Below are 18,222 nucleotides of genomic sequence, written 5' to 3'. Positions count from 1 at the left end.
CACACATCTTCACAATCACTAATACTCACACTTTTGCAATCACTAGGGACATCAGATAAACTATCAGCATGCAATTCCCCAAATATTTCATCATCGTTCAAGCTGTCTTTGCTGCGGCGCGCCATGCTGACACCAGACAATACACTCAGTCACACGGTACTGAGTGTTATGAAACCACACTTCCTGTGCCAAAAGCTTAGTCAAGGAAAGAATATATCTATCTAAATTCCAATCAATAAAGACTTTAGTTTGTAAACAATATGAAATATTTTGATTAATAAACAGCGAATAGGATAAAATCACACAAGAATGAAGCAATAGGAGAAAACGTTAATTTACGTAGCCAGTCACCCATGCACCAATACAAAACTACATTAATTAACGTAGTCCATCATTAATGTGTAAGTGGGACATGCTCCTGGATGTCATTATGTGTAATTCCCACTTTTTCAAGCCCTCTATCCACCTCACTGAAGCAAGCCCCTTTGGTTTTCTTCTACTGAAAGAAGGTAATGATGCGGTTGGTCAGTCTTGTGGGGTGAATTCGTGTCACATGCCCACAAAGATAATTCTTCTTTTCCGGTAATCTTCTCTATGTGGGTGTATAGTTCGTCATGTTAATCTTCCAGTGCAGAGAATTTCAGGGAGATTTCACTGGCTGATGACCCCATTAGGTTGAACTCTAGGAAATGGATTCATTTTCCTACTCTTATTCTACCCACTGCAAAGCCAGTAAAACTGTCGGCAGCCCTGAGGATGGTTTTCCGTGGTTTCCCATTTTCACACCAGGCAAATGCCGGGGCTGTACCTTAATTAAGGCCACAGCCACTTCCTTCCAATTCCTAAGCCTTTCCTATCCCATTGTCACCATAAGACATATCTGTGTCGGTGCGACGTAAAGAAAAGAAAAAGCCAGTAAACTTAGCATAAAACACAAGAAGAGAGCTGAAGTGAGGTGGATCTGCTAAAATTGTCAGGTTCCATTGCATTTGGAACAGTGTTTTGAGGCTTACCACGCACTTTTCAACTACTGAGAAGAATTTTATAATATTTCATAATATGTTGAATTCATTAACTCTTTAATGTTCTTGTAAATAAGAAATTTCTCATCATGAGAAGCGTCACTATATTTCCTTCAAAATAATCCTAGTCCCAATGCAGTTTCAATCTAACAAATATGCTGGGCTCAGTGGGTTAATATGGTACCTTGAAAGGTGAAAAGTGGATTATTTGAAAGCAGTTCCCAAAATAAATACTCACATCACAGTTACTATACCTTACTCTTGCAAATTAAGACAATGTGATTTTCAAGTTAAGGAAAGTAGATGAATTTTTCTTCCAATGGAAAAATACTTGGATTGAAAATTAAATGCAGACTAGCCTATGCATGGAAAACCTTTAAGAGAAGAGTATAGATATCTATATTGGAAAATTGTGTCTGCACTTGTGAAAATATTACATATACAGAAGAAATAAAATTCCAATTTGAAGTGTTATATTACTAAAGGTGAAATAGTAGGTTTTGATCACAAATAAATAGATAGCAGAATCAGGCTTGTGATGACAAAGACATTAATCTGGTAAAGTGAAAATTAAAGAAGAAACTGTTTGATAGAGGATGTCTTGAAGATCTAGGATATACTGACTTAGTTATGATGGAATGTTAGTAGGTCAAGGCACAATTTTGTCTGACCATTTAAAGTAGATCCTGAAATGGTTCACAGTGATAAAAGAATTAGCCCATTCCAAAGAGTCACAGTAGCTATTATTTGTACTACTACGATATTCTAAATGTTTGAGTAGTCAAAGGAAGATGAGATTTTCTTTGTCTTATACAATTTATGGTGTATATCATTACCATTGTTATATTTGATGCTGGAAATATTGATGTTCTCCTTACATATCAGAGTAAGGAGCATGAAAAAAAATAGTTCACACTAACATTGTTTATTCAAAAATGTATAGTATCATTTTAAAAATAAATTGTTACTCTAAAACCCTCATAATAATATTTCACTATTTCTGTGTTACTAGCATTGGCCAGTTCATCAGCACCAAAGCAGTTGGCAAATGGGAACGAGAAGATATAACAAGCAGCTACAAATATCCTGAAAGTAAATTTCTTTTTCATTTTCTCTAGAAATTTTACTCTTAACAAGTACCATTTAGGACAAAATTAAAGTAACATTATTTTCTTTCAGAGAGTGAAGAAGAGCGTGCAGCTATGTTGAAAGCCCTGAGACAGAGCGAATCTCTCTTCAGCCGTTACTATCTGAATGAAGACTTCAATGACATTCACTTCAACTTCGAACTCAGAGATGACATCGTGATTGGGTCACCTTTTAGGTAAACACAAATCAATTGATTGTAAATTACTGTATGCCTAATTTTTCTTGTAACTCCTGTTTCTTTAAATTGCTTGAGATAATGAGATAATGAGATAATGTCCCCTATGAGCACTTATCAAACCTGTGTACAAATGAATAAATCCAGAACTTCATATCTTAGCATACCAGTGTACCTTGTTTTACTCCTTGATATACATTTGTTTAAGTGACACTTCAATAAACTTGCATAATTCTATTATGTTAAGAAAGTGATAAGCAACATTTAGAACAATCAAATCAAATCAAATCAAAATCACTTTATTTGCAAATGAGAGGTGTCTACCTTAGTGGCAAATGATACACAAGAATACATTATCATCAAGCACTAAATTTTAAACTAAAAAGGAAACGAAGAAATTTTCCTAAAATACAGTATTATACAATTTACACTAAGACTTCTTTTCTATAAAACACACAGCTCATCCTTAATAAATTTATATTATTTACAAAATTCTTCTCATAATCAACTCCACATAATTAACTCATATACAGTGTGTGGATTCGCTTCAAATAATACTATACAACTGCTATAAGATTTAAATTTACATTGCTGTTTGTTTGTTTTTTTTTCCACTTAACATGCATAATGACCTGCTGCGTCTTAACCAGAGCACCTTTTGCCACCACTTTTTAAAGTTTCTGCAAGGCCTTCAGAGCTGCTGCAGCAGTCCCAGGGACCTCGAAGTCCCCACTGTACTTCACTCCTACAGGCAATCCCCTACTTCGGCTGTCCAGTCTCGATAGACCAGGGGATGGAATTAATTTATTCACAAAAAAATCTTTATTTACAATAACCTGCACAGGTTGAATGCCCTCTAATATTTGTAGCAAATATTTGGTTCAGAGGACCCCAGGTTTGATTCTAGGCTAGGCTGCAATTTTTAACTCTGTATGGTTAATACCTCTGGCTTGGGGACAGGGTGTTTGTGTTCCTCTTAATACGCTGTCGGCTGATGGTTTTATCAAAATAACACCGTTACATCCTGTTAATTGTGTGGTCTGTGATTGTTTTATTGAAGACGTGTCAGTACACTATTCTGATGGATTTGGTATATAAAAAGAAGAGCATGTAGTGACGTTAATACAAAAATGATCATTTAAAAATAATATTGTGGTGATAGACAGCTGTTGATTGGCTGAAGTTTGTGACATTCATTTACCAGACTGGTCCTTGGAGCCATGAGCTAAATAGTCATATAAAGTTGTTCTTTTGGAAAAGTGTCGATAAACTTTTGCTTTTGTGTATCAACTAGCCAAGAAATCTCTGTAATTGATGACATGCTTCTTCCTTTTTTGTTGCGCTTGTACTTGGTGACTTAACAAATTTTCAATTTATCACGTTCTGTGTTCGGTAGTGTACAGATACATAACCCGTACATACATTATCAGTATAAACCAATATGCCTTTGCACATTCAGTCTGAAAGTCCCTGTACTTGTTGAAGAGCCATTAAACATTTACAGTAGAGTCCTGCAAATCTGATATCTGACAATGCAAAATCTTTGTTAATCCAAACTAAAGTTTTTGAAGTACCAAAGTTATAATGAAATGAGAAAGTGCGCTTATGAATAAAAATTATTTTTATAATCCATGTATGAAATCTGTATTGCAATACTATTTTGAGACAGAAATCAAAGTGAATAAAAGGAACAAAGTGTTTGGTAACACAGAAATTAATAAAACATAATGTTTCAAAAATATCACTCACTAGATATTTCTCTTTACAAAGTCAGTGATTTCTGTTTGATTATTGCAGGCCACCCTTCATAGTTGCAATTAATGTTGGATTTTAGAAGAAAATATTTACGATAATCCAAAAAAATTGCCAATCTGAACAGGCCCTGGTCCCAATTAGTTTGGATTAGCAGGACTATATTGTTTTAACCTTTTTCTGGTTTTTGCTTTTTGTTCAAGATCACATTAACTTATATAGGTTTTTGGCAACAGTGAGATTGGAAGAGGTTGGGACTAGGAAAGAAGCTACCATGGCCTCAGTTAATGTACAGAACATAGGTAACAAATGCCAGCTTATAGCTAGAGGACCCATACTGTACAACCAAATTGCTCAGTATTTTCATATCTGTGACTTCCAGTTCATGAATAAAATATTCTGAGTCCATCCAGCTTTCATTTACATGCAACAAAGTCTGCCCAAAAACAGAGTGATGTAAGGATAATTTCATGTGTGGTTCACATTTATCTTTTTACAGAATACTGTTGATTGCAGCTGCTACTAGCTTTGCTACACCTTGATTCAATTTCACTTACTATACAATCATCCTGGAAAAGGTACACATCCTAAGTACAGTGGAACCTTGATCCATTGTTCGTGGAACTACCATCTTCCCAGATCTGTTGTTCATAACTGCAGTCCCGAGAACATATCCAATACAATCTGGGTAAAAAAAAAAACTCAATTTCTTGTTCCTCAATGTATTGTTTTTCCCAGATCTGTTGTTCATTAATTTAGGATCCAATGAACTCTAAACCCTGATCAGTTGTCATATCGCTATACAAACTCACCTATTCTGTCTCCCTCTCTCAATATCTGATATACTGGTAGGCCAATAGCCAGGCACAGAGTTATCCCACATCCAACAGGCATGAATTTTTATTGGTTATTGAAAAGTTACTCATTACATATAGTATTGCCTTTTGGGAAATTGTGCATGATGTTTTATTGGCTACTGTAAATTTCACTTGACTGTGCAGCCTACTACGGCTTCAAGTTCCGAACGTGTACTCAGAGTAAGCCAAATGTTCAGTTTGTTTGTATTTGCAGCCTAAAGCTGCAGTGTGTGCTCCAGAAACATTTAGCTTACTTCACGTCAGGGTCTAAGATTGAATGTAAATTTCAAGTTTCGAGCTGCAGTATCCAAGGCAAGTGAGATTGGGGACGTAGTTTATGTTCTTACAGTACAGTACTTCATTTCTCTAGTGCGTTTGTCATGTATAGTTGTTATTGAATAGTCGTATGTTGTGGAATTTTTGTGTTATTCAGAATGCTGCAATCGTTTAGGCACTTCAGAACCTTGGAAGAAAGACTTTTGAATTATTGAAGAAGTTGAGAAAAATCCTTCTGAAAACAACTGGGTTTACACCATCAACATTCAATTACACTGTGCATAGGAAACATGAAATACATGATCAAACAGAAAAATGGAATATCTGTGAAGAAAAGAAAGACTGGGAAAGAATCTGTATACAGCAAGTTGGAAGTTGTACTCTTTGCTTGGTATCAGCAAGCTCAAGCATTAGGTATTCCTATGAATGGCAGCATCTTATGAGAGAAAGCCTTCAAGGTTGTAGAAAGAATGAACTTCAAGAATTTCTCAGCTTCTAACAGGTGGATCTCCCGCTTCAAGTAGTGAGCATGGGCTAGCATACAAAAAGCTAGAAGGCGAGAGTGCTGCTGTAGATATATCAAGTACGGAACTGTGGCTGGAAAACCAACCGGCACTGTTCGAGGAATACAAACTCTGAGACATTTACAATGCGGATGAAATGGTCTTTTACTAGCATCTTCCAGACTGTACACTAACCATCATGCCATGGTGGGAAGAGACCAAAAGATCATATGTCTGTTCTTTTGTGTTACAACAGTGACAGATCCTGATAAGTGTGTGCCTATTGTTATAGGAAAGTTTCAGAAACCCAGGTGTTTCAAAAACATTTCTAAGTTACCAGTACAATTATTCAGTTCTTCTTCCAGGTTGAACCATGTTGTTTTATGTGTACCTTGTGTAGAGTTTGCCAACATATCAAATACATTGCGGTATTCTATGTCAAGACAGCTGCATGGGGAGACTGGATTACCTTAGATTGAGTTGGGGTATTTTAGTCGCGTTGACAAAGAATACTGCAATGTATTCTAAACTTCGGCAAATTGTATGCAAGGTACATAAAACAACAACACAGTTCAACCTGGAAGAAGAATTAAATAATTCAACAGACTGTGGGAGTTTAACATCTAAGTTACCTGTTCAATATTCTTCCAACACCAAAGCTGACATTTTTGTAGGATTTCTTCATGGTCTGGATGCTTTCATGGGGATTAGGGGAGGAATATAATTCTGTTTATAGACAATTGTGCTGCCCATTCAAAGGACCTTGCATTCCTTTTTAACCTAAAAATTGTGTTCCTTCCCCCAATACCACTAGCATTCTGCACCCATTAAATGTAGGCATTATAAAGTGCTGTCAGCAGTGTTACAGGCAGCAGCTTGTCTAAAGAGCTGTGTGTCTCAAAGACAAAGGAAAGAGAGCTGAAATGAAAATCAACATCTTGCAGGCAGTGCATTTCATAACATCAGGTTGGCATCAAATCTTGCCAGTCACAATTCATAATTATTTCAGAAGTGTGGCTACAAAGAAAGTGTCAAATATACAGTATTGATAATGTAATTGATGAGGGACCTATTTGTGATGATGTGGGGCTTAACACGTATCTGTCATGTATTCTGTTCTGACAATCTGTAATAGTTGGCACCTCTGAATGAATCAAGGGATCACTGTACTTGAAATGATTTACCTGTTCAAATTTTGTATTCCAGAACTGACATTCAAGCCTCTTTAGTTTATGCTGACATCACTTTAGTCTTGGAAATATCAATTTTCATATCATAGTCTCTCTTTAAGACTAGATGACTTGAATTGTTACTTGTTTGTACATTTTTTATTATTTGTATTCTTTTTTTTTTGCTTCAGTGTGGTGTTGGTGATGAAGAACCGCAGCAATTCAAAAGACCATACAGTAACAGCAGTGATACGAGTTGACACAGTCACATATTATGGTAAAGTCAAGGACCCTGTTCGCAAGGAGCATTTTGAACGTACCATCAAGGCTGGAATGGGTAAGTATCTTTCATTTATTCTTAATTGGTAGAAATCATTGAGGGATTTATCTGTCAAGAGATAACAGGTGTAAAATGTTATTGAATATCAAACATTTACAAAAATCGAGTGAGACAACTTCTCATATTGTTTGGAAATATATTTTCAATATTTAATATGTACATTCTTCTCCTTTCAGTGGAGGAGATCCGAATTGAAGTGTCATATGATGACTATTATAAACGTCTAGTAGACCAGTGTGCTTTCAATATTGCATGTATGGCTACTGTTCAGGACACCAATTATGAGTACTTTGCTCAGGACGACTTCCGAGTAAGAAAGCCCGACATCAAAATCAAGGTACTAATACACTGTTTGAAAACGGTGTTGTTTGCTTTATTCATATAGTGTGTTTTTCCATTTTTTCCACATAAAATACTTACATACACTTCATTTAATATTTGATTGCTATGCAATTTGGATGTGCTGCTGCTTTGATTACAGCAGCACTAGTTTTTCATAATTTGATAATCTCATCATCAAAAAACACTTGAAAAACTTGAATGTTTTTATGTACAGTACAGTACGGTAGTGAGAAAGGCTGAGACTTTTCCAGGCCGTTTATTAAAATTTATTATTTATTTTATAAATTCTTAAGTATGATTGTAAATAAAACTTCTTGAAGATTACTCATTCCCAAAATATAGAGAAAAGTATAATTTCTTTTATAACTAGCAACAACATTTCTTTTGAATAAAAGTATCTTTATAAAAAATAAATATTGAAATGAGCAAAATTTTCAAACTTATAGGAGCTATAGTTTCTGAACCATAGAAATAATGAATGTATCTACCAATTTAAACAAATGTAGTTGAATTTGAAAAAAGAAGTAACATAAACATTCTGTAGTATATTATCTGAAAAACAAAAATGATCATTGTAGCATTCCAATCATGTGCACTTGCATAAAGAGGGATCTAATTATAAAGGACTTGAATAACACCATGTTGGACATCAGAATATTAAAACTATACTTTATGCTATTTTTTTCATTATGTAGCTCAGATTCTCAGATATTTTATACTCAAATATCACAAGCTGGTAATTGTAGCTAGTGACGCCATGAGTGATGTATCATCACTCAGATGTCTTTGCAATGTTGGCTCTTGATATTGCTAATGGATCCTTATATGGTTCATTTCTAACTAAAGCTATTTTAGGTACTATTGTTGGTTTACTACATTCCTTTAACTCCACTTGAATGGTTTCTATTTTTCTCTTTTACAACAGATCGATGGCGAGCCCATTCAAGGAGAAGAGTTCTCTGCAACAGCCACTCTCAAGAATCCACTGCCAATTCCTCTGAAGAAAGCACAGTTCATGATTGAAGGACCTGGTCTTGCATCACAGCTTAAAATCAAACTTCCACAGTAAGTTGATATTCTGATATCTCAGGAAACTGTCTCCTAAAAGAAAAACGTGAGACAGGTTGCTGGACCAAGGATGAAGGATCAATTTACATTACTGCATTATAACTTTCAAGTTTCTCTCAAAAGGTAATTAATTTATGATTAGGCATTCCAGCCTTCATACACTGCCATCCACTAGTGAGTGTAGCACATTGGCCTAGCAAAGGACCTGTGATATTAGTGTTCACTGCTTACATGTACAATGTCGCAGACAGAAACATTCTAAATTTTCATTCAGAAGAGACAAAATTTCTTGACAATATGAGTAGCAAGTGCATGGGATACCATAACGAGATGAGCATATCAGACATGAAGCTACATGATGATCGTATCCAAGTATCCTCAAATGTATGAAGCAGCTACAGTAGCTTTATCACTGACTGTAATCAAGTTTTCAAGTTGAGTTTCCACAGGGCAGTTTGGACAGTTAAATAGATTCTCAAGATCTTGAACTGCACCAGCCACAATTACCATTCTGTATATAGCCCCATCTTTTGTGTGCACCCTTGGTTCATGGCATTCTGGTTTTTATCCTGTTAAGGGTGTTCCAAAGAGGCCAAGATTGTGAAGTATAGGCTGGAATTTCTTCTGTTGGCCAATTCTAGTCGGATAGTGTAGACTGTTGCTGCCAATATTGATTCCTAAGTGCTTGGTGTAGCTGCCCTGGTGTTATTAATAAAAATCCTCCATGACCTGACATGCTACTATACTATTTCATGGCCATAGAGAGGATGACAGTTATCCACCTCTTGTCTGAGTTTCTCAGTTTTAGCTGCTCCTTGCCATCAGATTGAAGGTGGAACTATACCACAAGTATGGTATATTTTTTTGACGTTTGTTGGTTTGAGGCAGCCAGAAACTGCATGGCACATATCATTCAAACAATATTCACTTTCTTAGAATGGACATAATTGACCTCAGCTGCAGAGAAAGAAAGTGCCAAGCCTGTAGCTCGTACAGTTGCTGGATGTACTCTCCAGCTTGATGCTGTTAACATGCATAATAAACTATTCCTGGCTCTGACCTACATACTAACAGAATGATAATGTGCTTGTGTATGATGTACTATTTCCTCAACTTCTTTGTCCCTTTACCTTTCCATTTGGTTTCACTCAGCCGAGGATTGCTAGTTTTCTTCCTTCCACGAAGTCCACTAGTTCTTCTCACTTTCTGAGCATATTGATGGTCCCAATTCATGTTATCTGTCTTCTCTAAGATTGGTGCATGATTGCATAGCCCTGCCTATCATCACGCCGTAAGCCATCATACCTGGCATAGGTTGGCTCATGCTGACTGGCATCTTAGCTGAGAATCTTGTGTTCTTAGGCTCCTATTTGAATTGAAAACAAATTTAAAAATCTCTCTTAATGACTTCCTAAGTCCAACATAATCAAGACTTTTTTCTATTGGGGTTACTTCCTTAGCCTATAGCAGTCTCCTGCCACACCTGCAAGTTAGCAGCTTTCTGATTAATTAATGCAGCATTTCTTCTTCGAAGGTTTAAAGGAGAACTCTTCCACCAGCAGCCATTGGTTCCCCCTTATTTTGTCCAGTTTGGTATTGGCTGTCCAACCCTCAACCAGACAGTCTACTGTCACGTATGGTAGCAAGATGTTCCTAACCTGATCTGTACATTCTTATATTTCTATATATGACATGACTGGTCATTTGTTTGTTCCTTTCTGTTAATGACTATGATAATAATTGATCAATGTACAGTACAATATCTTATACAGTTTAACATTTAATAATTTGATGTTAGTCTCTTTTACCAATTCAGGAAATCAATCAATCATTCAATCAATCAATCAATCAATCAATCAATCAATCAATCAATCAATCAATCAATCAATCAATCAATCCTGATCTGCATTTAGGGCAGTTGCCCAGGTGGCAGATTCTCTATCTGTTGTTTTTCTAGCTTTTCTTAAATGATTTCAAAGAAATTGGAAATTTATTGAATATCTCCCTTGGTTATTCCAATCCCTAAGGGCTGGTTTACACGGGTAGAGTAGCGAGGCGAGTAGAGTGGATAGTAGAGCTACTAGCATCGTGTAAACGACCGGGATAGTAGCAAATAGAGTAGAGTAGTTAGTAGGCAGTAGAGTAGAGTGGGTTTCCGCTGCGGTAAAGTAACTCTACCACTATCCTTCCCCCTCCACCGGAACCGAGCTCCGAGAGCTGGCGGAGAAGTCCGAGGACGTTCGATTTTTCAGCTGACGCGTCATTCGACTGCTGTATTTGCATGTGTGTACATACGATGGTATTACGTCGAGCGTTTATTTGGCGGCAAAATGAAGTGGACGGAAGAAGAAACTTGCAAATTTGTGGAGCTCTACAGCGAAAAAGAATGTTTATGGAACATAAACAGCGTTACTTATAGAAATAAGAATATGAGACGGGCGGCAGAAGAGGACTTGATTGCGAAAATGGGTAAAGAGGGTTTTGGGTTAACGGAACTGAAACAGAAAATAAAAAAAAAATACGATGTACATACAATCAAATACTCATGAAAATACGAAGATCCAAGAAGTCTGGAGGTGGTGCCGCAGACATCTACACTCGAAGATGCAACATAAAATATAAACAAGTGTCAGCTGGATTTTCACTTAATATGAAGATTTCTTAAGTTTCAATGTTACACAGCGTGTTCATCATGTGTCTCGACATGTTTAAGTTAGGCAATACAATGGTGCAGGACTGTGTACATTAATCATATTAATAACATACATAGGGATCTTCTACATATCACTTGCCACTGCCGTTAATTTTCAGCAATAACAGTAATTTCCCCAGCAAATTGAATAGTTTCCATATATTGTTTGGAATATCCAAAATAATTATTGTTTACAGTACAGTGTCAGATCTAGCAGCTTAAGCTCTACACCTGGGCCGTACAAGCAACGAAAAAAAAAAAATCAGTAATTGGGATATTTATGGCGAAGAAGCTACTGCAAATTACGCCTACGCGAGCGTAATTTACAGTGTACGTATGGCCGGTTACGTCTCAAAACTCACGTGCAAAAATTAGTAGCAAATGGTATCAAAACTCACGACTGCAAACTAATAGCTAAATTAATATTCCAATGAGTCTCAAAATCCACGACTCCGGATAGCAGGTGCCTGCGATGACGGCAGGAGGGGTGAGGTGAGCGGTGACTCACTGACCAGGCCTCTCCTGAGGCCACAATACCATTAACATTAACTTTATATCAAAAGGAAAAATACGTTATATTACCTTTAAGACCACAGAAAAATGTTTTGATAATAATAATAATAATAATAATAATAATAATAATAATAATAATAATAATAATAATAATAATAATAATACACCTCTGTGTCATTCACCGACCATTATTTTCCCCTGTGTGTTGGGGTGGCAGAGTAACATCCACAGTATCCTCTGCCTATCGTAAGAAGTGACTAAAAGGGGCCCCAGTGGTACTTACATTTTTTAGCAAAGGCCCTTGTCTTTCTTTGCCCGAAACCTTCATTTTCTCGAAGTATGGGCCACCTTCCATTTTTTCCCTCTGATTAGTATTAATAGAGGATGGCTGCCCAGTTGCACTCCCTCTTAAAACAGTAATCACCACCACCACCTTTCCGTCATTGTTTTCAACACTTATTTTTAATGAACCTTTCCACATTTTCTTGGCTGGGGAAAGAACCACCATCATAAAATATCATCAACATCAGCGCTGTGGAGTCTTTTTAAAGTCATATAGCAACAGAACGTCAAAGATAGCGATTGGCTACTTCGCTATATTTCAGATAAAATTCTGACACATTTTAATTTATGATTTTATAAATTTGGTGAGCCAAGTAGTCAATACTACAAGTATATAACATTGCGTATCGTGTAATCGCGTGGGGGCGTGATGTAATATATTAATCTATGCTAAGTAAGGCATCTGGGAGTACATGACTCAGTCATACGTGTGGAGCATGAGTTCATATTATTTTCGGAAAGCGTATCAGAGACCGTTCATCATACTCGCCCACTTTCTGAAGGGAATGGAGATAATTTAATTTCCCTGCGATGAGATTCATGACCAAATTAATCTCTAATGAAACTAAATGAGTGAATTAACAGTCGTAATATTTAATATCGGTAAAATAAAGTTTCTTATATAAGTAAATGCCGTCTTCTGGCCTCATAATAGAACTAAGCCCCGGTAATTACTACCAACTGAAAATTTATTTTAACTAGCAGCAGGCAATATACCTACTTTAATTTTATGTCGTCCGGCTGCATGGATACATGGTTAGCATGCTGGTCTGTGGTCCAATGGGTCCAGGGAATCCCAGGTTCGACTCCTGGCCGGGATTTTCACTTTCATTTGTTAATTCCTATGGCTCGGGAACTGAGTGTTTGTGCCGTCTTCAGCATTGGACTTCATGGATTGCAAAAAAAGAGGCGTATTTCTATTTTTCATATATTCACATAATTCAATCGATTATCCATCCGACACACTTACACCGAAGAATGTATTCAGGACGCAACCGATTATTCTACGCGATATAACTGAATGATATTTGAAATTCATTTGATTATTTATTCCATTATTTAAATAACCGGATGGAAGCTATTTGATTTTTTAAAAAATATCCGACTACATCATCACTAGTAGGGTGGGCACATATCCATTCAAAGAAGAACTGGTCCTGCTCGTGAGGTTTGAGACTGGCCCAGATAGAGAAACCTATTCTTGCTAATCCTCTTCTTAGAATTCGTGAATTTTGATACTCGTGAGTTTTGAGACTCGTGGGTTCTGAGACGACACACTGATGGCCAATGAGTATTCTCTCTATAACTTTTGAAATGAATTCTGTAAAATTTCATTCGGATAAGATTTAGGTTGGCTGAAATAAAAAAAAAATAAAAAAATGGAAATAGAAACATCACTACAGTCTAACTGGGGAAAGGAGCCCCCCATATTTCTCCAAATTGCCAAGTTCTCTCAGAATTAATGCCGATGCCCCGAGTGTATCTCTCCTGCTAAGCCAGCCTCTTACCCATTCCCTTTTTTCCTCATTTACTTCTTCTTCTAACGCTTCACTAACCTCTTGTAGTGATATGTTTGTAAATGCCTTTAAACACTTCCTTACGATGTGCTTACGTCTTGACATGGTGCTACTACTGTACTCTACTCTACTGTATGACTCTACTCCCGTATGAACGATACGAGTGTCAACTCTACCAGACAGCGGTAGAGTAGAGTAACGTGGCTACTCTACTAACTACTCGACTCGCCTCGCTACTCTACCCGTGTAAACCAGCCCTAAATCCCCTCAATTACCTCATCTAAAAGACTGTTCTTTTTCCTCCATATTAACATGTTAGAGAGTGTTTATGTATAAAGAAAGTTAAGTAATGATTAAAAATTATTGAATACAGTACATGAAAAAACTTAAAGCAGATCTCTATAAAGTCAGTGTTTGTTACAGAACTGTGCCTGTTGGAGGAGAAGCAACAGCCACTTTCAAGTTAACATCCAGATTTGACGGCAGAAGCACAATTGCAGCCAAGTTTGTGTCCAAGGAGCTAGACGATGTGGATGGTTTCCTTAACTTTATGGTACAACCTAAAAAAGAAGTTGTCAATGGTGGTACAGGCAATGCTGCTTGAAATTTACTTTCCCGAGAATGCAATATATCTCGCAGCACCATGACAGCTAGGTACTTCGCTATCCTCAATGATGTTTGATTTGCGAACATAATAATCTGTAAATTGTAGTGACAAAGTAAATTTCAAGGGTTATTATGTCAAGCATTTAATTACTACAAAGTACTGGTATGCTTTGAATAAAGTAAAGAATACCACTGAGAGGTGAAAAAAGCCGACATTCAAAGAAGACTGCATTTATAAATCTTGTAGTTTGTATATTTGTTGTTTACAATAACAACAACTCATCACAGTTTTTATAATAACTTATTTTGCTATTGTGAGACTTTTTAAAGAAAATATATTTCTTTGTCATGTTTTATTGAGGTTTAAAGAGAAGAGGAATAAGAAGATATATGTAGCACATTTATTTTAGCTTAGTTGATTTAGTAATTAATGAGTGTACAAAGCTTTAATGAAAGGAAGACTAGGTTTAAGTATCAGAAGTAGATCAGAAAAATGACAGTATCTGAAATAATTTGTGTGAATTAGGGAATAAAAAGAATAATATTTTCCAGTTTGTCTTAGGAAAACATAGAACCTTATTTTTCAGTTATTCAGTGTGATCAACATATTCAAACAAGTTTTTAAAAATAATCACTATCAGTTTGATTTTCTAAAATAACTTGTGCTTCTTCAATTTGCATGTTCGATTCAGTTTATTTGTGGCTGGTGTAATAAATTATATTTCAGATATTAGCAATACTTCTTTCTGTCAGATGATCTAGGAAATACAGCATAACCTCGTTAAACTGTACTAATTAGGGGGATAAGTTGGCTGGATTAATGGAAGTCTGGGTTAACTGAAATTACCAAAAATAATGGTGCACCAAAATTCTGTATGCAGCAACAAAATATGTTTATTATGATACAATTAAAGGGTATAGGCCTAAGAAATTTTGATTCACTTATCTATGAAATCTGGAAAGCTAGCTTGAACTCACTATAAAGGTTATTCCCAGCTATTTTGCCAGTCTCTCCATAACAGCTTGAATTTCAGTTCCTCTGACTGTAGGGCTGCCATATGTTCCAGAAAACCTACATTGTCCCGGATTCAAGGGCAGAAGGATTGTCCTGGGAGGTTCAGTAAAATTCCTCAAAAGTCCAGGATTTTTACATCTACCCATTACATAGTTTATTAGAGTAAGATACAATACCGAAATAAATTTAAACTCCTACCATCAAATACTCACTTCCTTGACTGAGTAATAGCTCTCATGTTACAAAACAGATGGCAGAAATGCTCATTGCTGGATCTTCTTAGAATACCATTTTTGATTCTGTTTTCTCTTTCCTTGATATGCATGTTGGTGTGTGGTTCACAATATTGTATTTCTATAGAGTAGTTTAACTCTGTCATCTGTAAGAACAATTCTTGACATTCAGTATCAGCATGTTGCATGTGTCTTGCACTGAATTTTATAAATGTGTGTGCAGTGAAAAAACAAAACAAAACAATCAAAGTACCTTGGCCAAGTATGATTGGCATAATAAGGTCTTATTTGTTGCAAATACAAGTACTGTACCACAAATTGCTGCATTTATTTTAAAAGAGTTTATTTTATCTCTAGGCCTATATTATATTTGCTTTAAATGAATCTCTTTTCTTGTTAAACCACCAATTTTTGTCATGTATACTTCTGTCGCAGGTTTGTGGAAAAAAATTATGGCAATCCTATCTCAATGCCATTCCACTTGAACACAGTCATATGAACCACTTATACACAGGATCATCTAGGATTTGTTCTGCAAGATTTCTCATTTGTCTCACTTCCTGTTTTTGTTTTCTTTCCATTTTACATGTAACACAAATGTTAACAGTTCACTCTTTATGTTTCTAATATTGGAAACAGTTTGTTATATGATTCTTTACTCTGCACAAATACTAGCTGCTGGCATACTATTTTTCAAGTTTTTTCGTTACAAATAATTGTTCATGTGTAGAGAAACACCCTTGAGTTACATTTCTGTTCAATATGACATAATGATAGCACATTAAAATTCAGTACTGCACAATACAAATATGTGTTTGTTATGGTAGCCTAATAGAAACTGATTACAGTGTGGATCCAAATTAATGACAACAAATCTTAATCATGACAGAGTGTGTGATAAATGCTATTGTTGACTTCCAGCTACTTTTAAAACCTTGTATTTTCATAAAGTTTCTCCCCCCTCCCTTTTGGATTAAGCAAAGTCCAGCTTATTGGGATCAGCATTAACTAGGTTTTGCTGTAGTTCATATGTTGACTACTTTCAATGATTACAATGTAATTATTTATTTCTAGTTGAATAACTTTAAATGGTTCTACAGTTTCAAATGTATTTTATCACATAAAGAGAAAACATATCCTATATATTTTATATTACAAAGTGTATTAAATGAGAGAAAGAGTGAAAGGAAGAGTGAGAGAAAAATTTAAATATAAGTGTGTTTGTGTATGTCAAATAATGAAACGAGCTATTGTAGCTATAACTGAGATTATTTAAAAATATTTTGTGACTGACAATATATAATATGTAAGGCATTTATATCCTTATATATTTACTTACTGTTATGTGCCTTTAGAATTAAAATGTCTTCATAATAAAATATTTGTTGTGCCATTCATTAGAAAAATTATTACAGTGAAACCTAATACACCAAGAAAACAATTAACAGAATAAGAGCTCCCCCAAAATTATTTTTAATTACAAACATTTGAATTTTCACAAAAGTTTATTGTCATAGGTAACTATGCTGTTGAACATCTCAGATATTTCTTTTCTTCTCAATTATTTTCCCATGTTTCTATGAGGTTAGCAGACCACTGAAGCAGTTTTGTTTGACTTTATGACTTGGTTAGTGGTTGAAGGCCTGAAGCCACCCAGACCATAGGCGCTAACAACATTGGTGGAAGAGGATGTGTACACCTGAGGAATTCATCATTGTTTATATATTACAAATGCATTTTTTAGGTAAATATTGAAAGCTACTCTACATGAAAAGAACACTGATAACTTCATATTACAGTCTTGGCTGGGTGATGACGAGCAACAATATCAAGAAAGGTACTGAAGCAGTTTTGTTTGACAATACAATACAACCTGCTGTCGACAATTTCCAAGTGGATAGTTATAATAAAGTAATATTTTTCCAGTGCTGAAACTGCTTTTTGTTGGGTGACTTGGTCTAGGAGAACAAACAATAACAAAACGATGCTGGTGAGAGACTAATTCATTTTTACAAGTAACAACTCTCATTATTGTTCCGTATTGAAGATGACGTTAGGCATAGATATCAAGGATAATTAAATAATTTAATTATCCTTGATATCTATGCCTAATTCAGTTTTGCCATGAACATGGGTTAAGGATCACTAATACCTGTTTTCAACAACCCAGGTGGTGGTTTTACACCTGGACATCACCGGGTAGAGAATACAGAAGTCAAATTGATTATATTCAGTGTCAGAAGAAACAGCAGAGTTCAGTTTTGGTAGTGAAAATGCACCTTGGCACTGACAGCAAATCTGATCACCAACTAATGGTAGTCATAAAATATGATTTTTCAACAGAAAACAAATTGCAGCCATAAAGAAATTTGATGTGAATAAGATCAGCTTCATTACACAATTGAAGTACAGAACAAGTTTAACTTACTCTCGACTGAAGGGAGGCAAGCAGATGAACTGTGGAATGAAATTAAAACGCTCATCATTAGACCCACCTCACAATGTTATAATGGTATATCTATCAAACCTCCGTAAGATGTTTATCACAACCCATTGAGATTTATATTATAATAATTTTTATTCAATATAAAATCATTGCATATGTTGAATGTATAAACTGGAGTGTTCTCCAACTTGAATTTTGTCTGTTA

The 18,222-nt window shown here is 35.7% G+C and overlaps 1 protein-coding gene across 1 annotated transcript in view; it reads left to right on the top strand.

Moving 5' to 3' along the window:
• Tg (Transglutaminase) overlaps positions 1 to 16,961 on the top strand; it is a 209,076-nt gene extending 192,115 nt beyond the window's left edge. Inside the window, exons 8-13 of the mRNA XM_067151446.2 lie at positions 2,035 to 2,114; positions 2,202 to 2,346; positions 7,095 to 7,240; positions 7,420 to 7,580; positions 8,511 to 8,650; positions 14,141 to 16,961. Of these exons, the coding sequence (XP_067007547.1) occupies positions 2,035 to 2,114; positions 2,202 to 2,346; positions 7,095 to 7,240; positions 7,420 to 7,580; positions 8,511 to 8,650; positions 14,141 to 14,321 (853 nt within the window). The 3' untranslated portion in view covers positions 14,322 to 16,961. The remainder of the gene's footprint in view (positions 1 to 2,034; positions 2,115 to 2,201; positions 2,347 to 7,094; positions 7,241 to 7,419; positions 7,581 to 8,510; positions 8,651 to 14,140) is intronic.
• Positions 16,962 to 18,222: the final 1,261 nt, after the last annotated feature.

Source organism: Anabrus simplex, chromosome 7, assembly GCF_040414725.1.
Source record: "Anabrus simplex isolate iqAnaSimp1 chromosome 7, ASM4041472v1, whole genome shotgun sequence".
Classification (NCBI taxonomy): domain Eukaryota; kingdom Metazoa; phylum Arthropoda; class Insecta; order Orthoptera; family Tettigoniidae; genus Anabrus; species Anabrus simplex.
This window is presented reverse-complemented; position numbering and strand designations above follow the sequence as displayed.